The following is an 11,387-nucleotide window of genomic DNA, read 5'->3' as shown; positions in this document are numbered from 1 at the left end:
ATCTAAAACATAATTTGGAAGCTTTTGTAACTGATGAAACCTCACAATTTCTTAAGTGTATTTTTTGATAGAATATTGAAAAATGCTATATATTTTCTAATTTTGATGACTAGTAATTTTTTCCTGTACTTGAGTAATTTTTAAAAGCTTAAATATTTTTGAAAAATACATGTCATTTATTTAACAAAGATAATTAAATTTAGTATTATTTAAAATTCTACTTTCTGTCTTCTAAAACAAACATTTTCACTATGTATTCTAAGGGAAAATCTTTAAGTTTAACCTCCTTATGTTTCCCTTTGAACTTCTGGTTGAACATGAAGAGATTCATAAAGGGTCATGACATATGCAGCCTACTTAAATAGTTCAGGAAAAGTGTATATGTGTGTGTCTACATATATGAAAGAGAAGGAGAGGCAAAATGAATGTGCCAAAACGTTGAAAATTGCTGCATCTGGATAAAAAGTATATAAAAGTTATCTGTATTACTTTTACAATTTTTCTAAAGTTCAAGGGAAAAAGATGATACAACGGGTTTAAGAAAGCTATAAACTACATGATGACTTTTTGAAGAATACTTTTACCTGGTTATGACATTTTTAGTGAGAGCAGTAACATGTATTGTTTCTAACCATTCCAGACTTGGCAGTGTCATAACAAAACAGCCAATGATTTTGTCTTCGTTAGTTCCTCCTCTCTGATAGCTACAGCTGGTCTTTCAACTGACAATAGGTAAGAGATGAAAGCTAAAATTGAAGTATGAGAAAGTATAGCTGAACTTTTTTTTATTGTTTCTGCCCTTGTGTTTCAAGAATTTTTATGTAATTATGGCTTTAGATACAGTATTTTTATTCTAAAAACTATTATTTGTTGTCCATGTTATTCCAGCTTCACCCCCAAAAGCTCCAGTTGTGAGAAAGTGTCATCTCCTGCCCCAATGTCTGTCTGCCTCTTTTGATTTCTGTCATACAACTGAGTTCTGAGATCAAGGCCCACTGAGTTTGCTTGCTTTTATATTTATCTGTAAGGCCTCACTTTGCACTAGAAACAGGATTGTAAGACTGTGGATTCTTCAGCTTATCTTCCGTAGATATTTCTTATATATGTTGGTCTCTCCACACAGTAGAAATAAGTTATCTTTGTGCTCAAGAAAATTCAGCATCTCTGCTATTAATGTATGTCAGTCCAACTGTTAGAGAATCAGTGAATACAAAAAGAAGTTTTCATATTCAGCCTTCATGTAGTATTATTTGTAAATGCAAGTTAATCTAAAGTTATTCAATCTTTTAAGCTATAATAGTAGTTTTAAATTTTCTGTCAAAATTGTGGGCTGGGTGCAATGGCTCACACTTGTAATCCCAGCACTTTGGGAGGCCGAGGCGGGTGGATCACGAGGCCAAGAGATCGAGACCATTCTGGTCAACATGGTGAAACCCCGTCTCTACTAAAAATACAAAAAATCAGCTGGGCATGGTGGCGCGTGCCTGTAATCCCAGCTACTCAGGAGGCTGAGGCAGGAGAATTGCCTGAACCCAGGAGGCGGAGGTTGCGGTGAGCCGAGATCGCGCCATTGCACTCCAACCTGGGTAACAAGAGCGAAACTCCGTCTCAAAAAAAAAAAAACATTGTGGCCAGAGCATGGTGGCTCATGCCTGTAATCCCAGTGCCTTGGCAGACTGGTGCAGGAAGATCACTTCAGCCAGAGAGTTTGAGACCGGCCTCGGCAACATAGGGAGACCTCATCTCTACAAGAAATTTTAAAAATTAGCCAGACATGGTGGTACATATCTGTAGTCCAGCTACTTGGGACACTGAAGTGCGGGGATTGCTTGAGCGTGGGAGGTCGAGGCTGCAGTCAGCCAAGAGTGCACCACTGCATTCTTTTTTTTATATAAAAAATAATTTTATATAAATTTGTTGGTTACTTCTATTTGGTGCTTTTATGAATTTAAGAACCTTCTGTGATAGCAAGGTTTAAAGGTCACATAGCTATATATGAGATTTTTTTATTCTGTTGTTAACTTTTTGTGTGACTCAGAAGGAATCCTTTATCTTTTTTTTTTTTTTTTTTTTTAAAAAAATATGTTTGTTTTTTTTTTTTTTTTTTTTCCAGAAACATATGTTTGTGGGATACTCTTGTAGCACCTACCAATAGTTTAGTCCATGGTAAGTTTCCAAAGCATTTTATAAATTTTGAAAGTCAGGAAATTCATAAGCTAAACATTATTTATTAAATAGATTTGTTACTAATGACACATATATTTTTTAGCCCACGAAATTTATTTTGCCCATGGTGGCAGGATTTGAAAGCAAAAAGATGCAATATATGTAATTAAATCTTCTCTATACCTTAGTAAGGGCCAGTGGGACATAGATAACACAAAAATCTTCTGTCTTTGAATCTGATAGCCATAGGTCATCATTGTAAACACAAAGTAAACTCAATATTATGTCCCCTCTCACCACTCCTATTCAGCATTCCGCTGGAAATCCTAGCTAATGCAATAACACAGTAATATTAGGAAATAAAAGATATATAAATGAAAGGGAAGAAATAAAACTGTCTTTATTCACAGATGACGTAATTTTATGTGAAGTATCCCAAAGAATCTACAAAAGAAACTCACAAGTATAGCAAGGTCCCATGATACAAGGTCAATATACTGTTGATTCTTGAACAACATAGGGGTTGAGATGCTGACCCCTGTGCAGATGAAAATTATCATATAATTTTTTATTCCCTCCAAAATTTAACTACTAATAGCCTAGTGTTTACTGGATACTTTATTAACAATATAGTCAATTGGCCAGGCGCAGTGGTTCATGCCTCTAATGCCAGCACTTTGGGAGGCCAAGGTAGGCAGATCACCTGAGGTTGGGAGTTCAAGACCAGTCTGACGAACATGGAGAAACCCCGTCTCTACTAAAAAAAAAAAAAATACAAAAATTAGCCAGGCGTGGTTGTGTATGCCTGTAATTCCAGCTACTCAGGAAGCTGAGGCAGGAGAGTCGCTTGAACCTGGGAGGTGGAGGTTGTGGTGAGTCGAAATCGTGCCATGGTTCTCCAGGCTGGGCAACGAGCAAAACTCCACCTCAAAAAAAAAAAATAGTAATAATAATATAGTCAATTAACACATATTTTGTATATGTATTATATAGGAAGCTAGAGAAAAGAATATTAAAATCATTAGGAAGAGTACATATCTGTAGTATGTAGTATGTACTATATTTATTGATGCTCTAAAGTTTATGTCATCTGTCTACAAGGTGAATTATCTGTCTGAAATGGCAGGCAACTACAGCTGCAGACATCAATTTGTAGTGCACATCAGGCAATTCAACTTTTTTCTTGTAATGTCTTGACTTTTCTCTGCTTTTGGGGAGTACTTCCAGCATCACTAGCAGCAAGTTGATAGTTCCCATGGTGTTATTCAAGGTTTACACTGTTGCACTAAATACAATGAAAAATTGACAAGAACCACAGGAGATCACTTTTCACTGCAATATACAGTTTACTGGAGAGAGGACCTGCTTACATGGAGATGATTAGCATCACCCAGCATTTTAAGTGTATACTCACAACACTTCAGCTTACCACAATAGCAACAGGAGGTGGCTGTTAAATTTTAACAGTAGTTCAGTATGAATTGTAATTAATTTTATGCACTTATGATTTTATACTGTGTCTTTATTTTTGTTTACATTTCTCAACTGTCAATGCCACCACTTACAATCTGTATTTGTGTGCATATATTTCAATAAACCTAACTTTTTATAATAGGTTAGTGTATATTTCAATGGTAGTAAATAATAGACTAGTATCTCTATATATTTTATGCATTCATGACATACTTTTTCTTAATTTGGGGGGGTATTTCTTGGCTATGTGGGTTGTTGGCAAGTTTTTTCAAATTATCTCAAATCTTTAAAAAATTTTCCAATATATTTATTGAATAAACCACATCTAAGTGGACCCACGCATTTCAAACCAGTGTTGTTGAAGGGTCAGCTGTACTAAATTCCGTTGCTTTTTTTGCATCAACAATTGCAATTTGAAATTTAGAGAATATTACCATTTACAATAGCACCCAAAATAATGAAATACTGAGGCAAAAATCTAACAGAATATATACAGGGTCTGTATTCAGAAAACTATAAAAATGATAAAAGAAACCAAAGAAGATCTAAATGAGAGATACTCCACATTCACAGATTAGCAGACTCAATAGTCTTAAGATGTCAGTTTGTCTTGATTTTATAGATTCAACACAATCCTAATCAAAATCCCAGCATGCTACTTTGTAGATATCAACAAACTAATTCTGAAGCTTATATGGGAAGGCAAAGGAATAGCCAACCAAATACTGGAGAAAAACAGACTTGAAGGACTCACACTATACTACCTGACTTCAAGACTTATAATCAAGACATTGTGGTATTAGCTTAAGAATAGACACATAGATCATGGAACAGAATAGAGAGCCCAGTAATAGACTCACATATATAGCAGACTTTAATATGTCACAGAGACAATTCAGTGGAGAAAGGATAGTCTTTTCATCAAATAATGCTAGAAAAATTGAATGTCATCTTTTAAAAACTTGAACCCAGATACGGACCTCATCTTTCATAAAAATTAACTCAAAATGGACCACAAACTTACATGTAATATACAAAATGATAAAACTTCTGGGAGGAGCTAATTGGATAGAAGTCAGAATTACTACTAATTCTGTCATCTGTGTCACTTCTGGGTTAATTTCAATTGATGGATTTGTCTTCTCCTTATGGGTTACATTTTCCTGCTTTATTACATTCCTGTTAATTTATTATTAGATGCCAAGCATTGTGAATTTTATCTCATTAAGTGCCGATTATTTTTGTATTCTGTAAATGTTCTTGAGCTTTGCTCTGGGACAAGTCTAAGTTACTTGGTAACAGTTAAATCTGGGGGAGGGGGAGGGGGCTTGGTTAAACAGGACCAAAGCACCATTTGGTCTAGGGCTGATTTTTCCTCCACTACTGAGGCAAACCCTTCTGACCACTCCACCAAGCATCTTGTGAATTATGAATTTTTCCACTATGGCTGGTATGGAACCAGTTCATCCAGTGTTCCCCTCCTGGTGCCATGGCAGTAAGTTAAGGCAGTTTTTTGACTCACCCAGTTTGTTTCCCATCTCTCAGAGATCATTCTTTATTGCCTCATATCTGTGTCTGCAATCATTATTCTTTGTATTTTATTTGATTTTTTTTTAACTGTTTCAGGCAGGAGAGCAAATCTGGTCTATTATTTCATCTTAGCCAAAAGCCAGGAGTCCATTTCTTTTATTGTTAAATGATTTTTTGTTTTGTTTTGTTTTGTTTTAATTTGCTTTCAGCTTTTACCTGCCATGACAGTGGAGCCACAGTTTTAGCATATGCTCCAAAACATCAGCTACTAATATCAGGTGGCAGAAAAGGTTTTACATGTGCATTTGACCTTCATCAACGACAGCTGAGGCAGCATTTCCAGAGCCATGATTCTCCTGTTAAAGCCATTGCTATTGATCCAACTGAAGAGTACTTTGTTACAGGATCTGCGGAAGGCAATATAAAGGTAAACACAGTTGATGCCACAACATCTACAAAATGAAAAGAAATCTTCAGAAACCTTAGCTCTTTAATCATATCAATGACATCAGTCTATTTAAATAATAGTTATATTAACTTCTTTGTAGTCAGCAATGCTAATTGCTGTTTAATCTTTCAATGAATGGAATAATATTTAATGTGAAAATGTTCTATTTTTCAATTGTTTTAAAATGTGCTTAATTACTTCATACTAAAACCCAAAATTTTCTATGGATATAAACATAATTCAGATATTAGAATTTGTCTTGACTCCATGTTCAGAGTTACATAATTTACTGAATTTAATTTTCAGGGGCTGAGAAATGTATTGATATTTTCTTCTATCCCACATTGCTCCCCATTTTTTCATATATATTATTATCCAATTATCAGTGCCCAATTCAGGAATTCTGGATAAACCTTGCCTTTAGCAGTCCTTCATTTTCAGAGTACATTGTGTTGAAAACTTAGAGAAGTTGTTTAAAATGTTAAGCAGCTTATTACATATGCAAATTGCCGGGTCTCATCCCCAAAATACTCATTTGGTAAGTCAGTCTGAGGGATGTGCATTTTAATAACACATACCTAGTAATTTTGATAGAGGGTCCTTTGGCCCTGTTTGGTAATTAGTGAATCAGTTTAGACTAATCCCCATGTTATTTTAATGGTCAGCAACCCTAGACTTGAGGGGTTTAGTTTCATCGAATTTATTAATTTAAGCACTTATTTAGTACAATCAAATGGATTTTTTTTTTTTTTTTTAAAGATACAGGATTTCGCCATATTGGCCAGGCTGGTCTCGGAACTCCTGACCTCAGGTGATCCACCTGCCTCAGCCTCCCAAAGTGCTAGGATTACAGGCATGAGCTACTGTGCCAAGCCAATCAGATGGATTTTTTAGGACCAGCAAATTATTCTTATAATTTTCATCCAGGAAAAGACTAGAATTATGAAATTTTAAGACTTTTTCTTAAAATCAAATATATATACAAACAGAATTATTTTCCTTCAGTTTGAAACTAGTTTCTTATTTGAACTGACTCTAGCTTAGAATAAGCCATAGTTACATTGGGTCTTTAGTTTTTAACTTTGATTCTGTAGTTTATTGTTTAATCAAGGTTAAAAAAAAGACTTGAAAATATACAATGTATCTGGAAGCCCTAATTTAACTAATTCATATGCAGGATAGTATGAATTAATGAATTTCTTAGAGTAAATGAACATTTTTAAAAAGTGATCTCCAATAAAATCAGGTAATAAGTTGGTTTCTCTAAACCTAAAATATAGATATCCTAAAAGCATTTAAGTTGTTCACATAAGTGAAGATGCTTATAATTTGCTTTACAAACAGATACATTTATTTTGATAAGGGCTGGAAATACAAAATCTTAGTAAATTAAGTATCCTGAAGTTGTAATAATTGACTTTATCTTACAGTTAAAATATAGCTTTGCCTGGTCAGAGGGCCTCTAGGTGTCAAGTACTTCTCTCTTTCTAGATGTTTAGATCTCCTGGTGAGCGTTCAATAATATAGAGAAGAAATTACCTTACTGTATAATACAGCAAAAGCTCTGCTGAGAGATAGAAAACCTTGATTTTAATCCCTATAGTATTAAAAGTTTCTGTAGCATTGTACACTTAACCTCCTTGTTACCTATGTTGTCTCTCTTACTCTCTGACTGGGTGGATTTTTAAGTATTTTGTGTTAAAGCAATTGGTAAATTACAATGCCCTATACAGAATCAAGGTGTTATGATCCTAGGCCTACACAAATTTTTCTCTATGTTTTGGAAATTCCTTACTGCATAGGAATGCAGGCCTAAAATTTTCATTTGGTTTCTTAAGGTCATTATCAACCCTAATTTTCCTTTTGTTCTTACTGTCTTTCAGATTTGGAATCTCTCTACCTTTGGTCTTCTCCATACTTTTGTCAGTGAACATGCTCGGCAGTCTATTTTTAGGAATATTGGAACTGGAGTGATGCAAATTGAGACAGGGCCTGCAAATCACATTTTCTCCTGTGGAGCTGATGGAACAATGAAAATGAGAATACTGCCAGATCAGTTTAGCCCCTTAAATGAAGTGTTGAAAAATGATGTGAAATTTATGCTATAACATTTTTACAGTAAGATGTATAATTTATTACCTACACGGAAGTGGCCAACAGATGTAATATACGGTGATCACTCTCTATGCCACAAATTAGCTAATGCTTTTTTGTTTTTATATTTATTTTACGGAGCTTTGCCCTTGATGCACTGATGCCTTAAAAATTAACAAGTTCGTTCAGAAGTAGATTACATTGCCTAAAGTAGAATGTGTAAGTAATGCTGTAATAATACATATTATAGTATATTATAATCAGTATGTCATAGTGTTGAAGGTGTTTTGTTTTCTTACTGATACTCTTCCACAGGTATCTCTGCATGAATTTCTTCCACAGTAAAAATACCTTTTTTTGTAAAGGCAGTTACACGTAATACTCATCACTTAATTCACCACACTCTCACTTCCTTTATCAGCCTTATACATCTCAAACTCTTCTCTTAATTAATGATAGATTGACATTTGAGTAAGAATGAAAAAAATAATGAACATCTTCATTAAAATTGTCATTAAGACGTCAGTCATAAATGAGCCAGATGGCTCATTATGTAAGGTTTTCTTCAGTTTCCCCTCTGAAGCCCATGTTATATGTATGTGTATGTGCGTGTGCGTGTGTGTGTGTGTGTCTTACACATCTTATTTGAACTTAGTTGTATATATTAGCGAAAACTGGTTTTTCATGTGTTTTTGTGCCATAACAACTGCCACCAGAATAACTTTTTTTTGCAACTGTGCTTTTTATTTTTAAAAAGTTTTTGAATTCCCATCCTAATTTTCAAATAAGTTTCAAGAAGACTTTCAGGATTATTATTTTAAAGATTAGATTCAGTCAAATAAGTCTTAGCTGGCAGTAAAGTTTCTGTGGTGGCATATATAAGACAAAGTATGTGAATTTGTCAACAACTTTTGGAGCATCAAACAAATATTTTACTTAAATTTTATTTTATCTTATTAATTTGTAGGTGCTTTTAATCTCAGAATTCTGAAAACCCTATAGCAGTGTTTTCAGAAACAAATGTGAAAACAGTCAAATTAAGTAGGTAGTGTTTAGAAATGTAAAATACTCTCCAGATCTACCATTAATAGAAAATAAACTAAACCTTTTATTTTTGCCAAAAATATTATTTTATTATAAAATATGACCAAAATATTTAAAATGCACAATGCTTTTAACTTATATGTGCTAACCCTGTTTCTGTCTGTTTTGTGCTGTACCTTTTCTGATTCAGAATTATAGAAAACTTGGTAAATACTTGATTTTAACCAATGAGACTACAGGCAGATGGGACTAAGTGTTTATGGGACAATTATATACTATTTAACTTAAATATATTTTGTTTAATAGGAAATATAAAATAAGAGCATTTTGTGTAATAAAATATGGGCAACTATTATCTTGGAAATTAAAGAGTCAAAGCAAAGAAATGAAGGGCTGGTAAAATGAATTTTGTGATATCCTCAGGATACTTTTATCTTAAAAGTATGTTGTTAACGATTTTGTAAATTGTATTTCAACAATTTTAAATGTGTTGAGCAAGTTGCAGTGAAAACACTGTCATTATGTAGAGAGTTTATATGCACATAATAACCTGTACCTACTAATTGTGCAATAACCATATGTGACTATTTTGCCATGGAGAAATCTGTGACAGCATTGCAAACAATAGTATTGTTTGATGTAGTTAACTTTAAGTTATTTTTCAGTAATTTCCTCACAAAGATTCAAATAGCTTTAAACACTTTCAATGAGATAAAGTATTTACTATTATGCTTATTAGAACAAAAGATATTAAGGATGAAACATATTTTAAATGAGGATTTATATGGATAATCATACATTATGTAAGCCCATATGTATGTACATCCAGAGTCATAATATTTTAAATAAACAATCATGCAGAAGCTTTTTTGGGGGTTATACTATTGTTTTAATATCTCTGCCAATTTAGCTGACTTAAAATATGTGACATTCTAAAATGAAGAATTTCTGTATTTGTATTTGGTTAATGTAAGGAGGATGGAATAACTTTCCCAAATACCCTGTTCTTTTCTACAGTTTCTTTTTTTAATTTGCTAGGTAAGCATTATTCCATGAAGGTGGGAATAAAAGTTGTTGAAATGTTCAAGTATAAAATGATGTGCATATATGTAAAATTTCATCCACATTAATGGAGTGGATACATCAAAATACGTCCTTTAATTGCATGTTTTCTAAGAATGTGGCTTTGTGATCATTATAAGAATTCACAACATTAACAAATCTTATTTTCTGAAATCTAGGATTTTCCTTAACTAAAACCATGCAACAGTCATCTCCATCCTCCTTTCTTGCTCTTTGCCTTTGCCCTCCCTTCTTAAAAAAAAAAAAAAAAAAAAAAAAAATTCTTAAAAAAAAATTTTTTTACATTGGTCTCAACAGTGGGAGTACAATACAAAGACATATTCAAAGACAAGCCTATACAACCTTAGGGTGGAAGTGAACTTTTTAACAAGATTGGAAATGCAGACATATTTTACTTAATAAAAAACGTAAATGTCATATGGCAGGGACCACAGTCAAAGTTAAAACAACAAGTAGACTAGAAGAATATTTGTATAGTAATAGAAAACCTGTCAGTGTCCCTGTACACAAAGAGAAGTTTAAATTATTGGAGAAGTGATCATACTGTGAATAAGCAATTCACAGAACAAGACATTGAAAAAGTCCACAAATATGAAGTGTGTTCATCTTCATTGTAAGGGTTAATGGCATGTTTCTTAAAAAACATTACTGTAGTACTAGTTTTTATCAGATTAGTGTAAGGTTAAATAGTGACAACATCCATTTTGGCAAAGATGCAAGGAATTCGGCACACTCAAACATTGCTGGCAGAACTCAAGTGCTAGAAAGTTATCTGGGTATAAGTAAAATCAAACACACATACCTTTGAGTGAACAACCTGAGAAATTATAAAAACAAAAGCATCCATGCCCAAAAATGTACATGGGGCCGGTCGCAGTGCTCACCCCTGTAATCCCATCACTTTGGGAGGCAGAGATGGCTGGATCATGAGGTCAGGAGTTCAAGACCAGCCTGGCCAACATGGTGAAACCCCATCTCTTTAAAAAAAAAAAAAATGTACATGGATGTTTATTGAAACATATTCTAGAGGCCAGGTGTGGTGGCTCACAGCTCTAATCCCAGCACTTTAGGAGGCTGAGGTAAGCAGATCACTTGATGTCAGGAGTTTGTGGCCAGCCTGGCCAACATGGTGAAACCCATCTCTACTGAAATATAAAAATTAGTGGGGTATAGGGTTATGTGCCTGTAGTCCCAGCTACTCAGGAGGATGAGGCAGGAGAATTGCTTTAACCCAGGAGCTGGAGGTTGCGGTGAGCCGAGATTGCACCACTGCACCCTAGCCTGGGTGACAGAGCAAGACTCTGTCTCAAACTAAAAAAAAACTGGAAATCTAAATGTTAATCAGTAAGTAAATAGTTGAATAAATTGTGGTACAAAGATGTAATATTATAGAATATTCTCTCACCACTAAAAAGAATGTTAGATTGTGAGCCGGGCGCGGTGGCTCAAGCCTGTAATCCCAGCACTTTGGGAGGCCGAGGCGGGTGGATCACGAGGTCAAGAGATCGAGACCATCCTGGTCAACATGGTGAAACCCCGTCTCTATTAA

The 11,387-nt window shown here is 34.2% G+C and overlaps 1 protein-coding gene across 8 annotated transcripts in view; it reads left to right on the top strand.

The window, feature by feature from the left end:
- DMXL1 (Dmx like 1) overlaps positions 1-9,625 on the top strand; it is a 174,824-nt gene extending 165,199 nt beyond the window's left edge. For 4 of the 8 annotated variants that reach the window (XM_037739737.1, XM_037739736.1, XM_017531879.2 and 1 more), the window contains 4 exons: positions 641-732; positions 2,114-2,166; positions 5,379-5,596; positions 7,501-9,331. In XM_037739737.1, the coding sequence (XP_037595665.1) occupies positions 641-732; positions 2,114-2,166; positions 5,379-5,596; positions 7,501-7,725 (588 nt within the window). In that variant the 3' untranslated portion in view covers positions 7,726-9,331. Of the gene's footprint in view, positions 1-640; positions 733-2,113; positions 2,167-5,378; positions 5,597-7,500 lie in introns of all 8 variants that reach the window. The other 4 variants (XM_017531876.2, XM_017531877.2, XM_017531873.2 and 1 more) reach the window with 2 other exon arrangements.
- The last annotated feature ends 1,762 nt before the right edge of the window (positions 9,626-11,387 follow it).

Source organism: Cebus imitator, unplaced genomic scaffold, assembly GCF_001604975.1.
Source record: "Cebus imitator isolate Cc_AM_T3 unplaced genomic scaffold, Cebus_imitator-1.0 Scaffold74, whole genome shotgun sequence".
Taxonomy (NCBI): Eukaryota; Metazoa; Chordata; class Mammalia; order Primates; family Cebidae; genus Cebus; species Cebus imitator.
The sequence above is the reverse complement of the archived record's forward strand: the minus strand, read 5'-3'. Positions and strand labels throughout refer to the sequence as shown.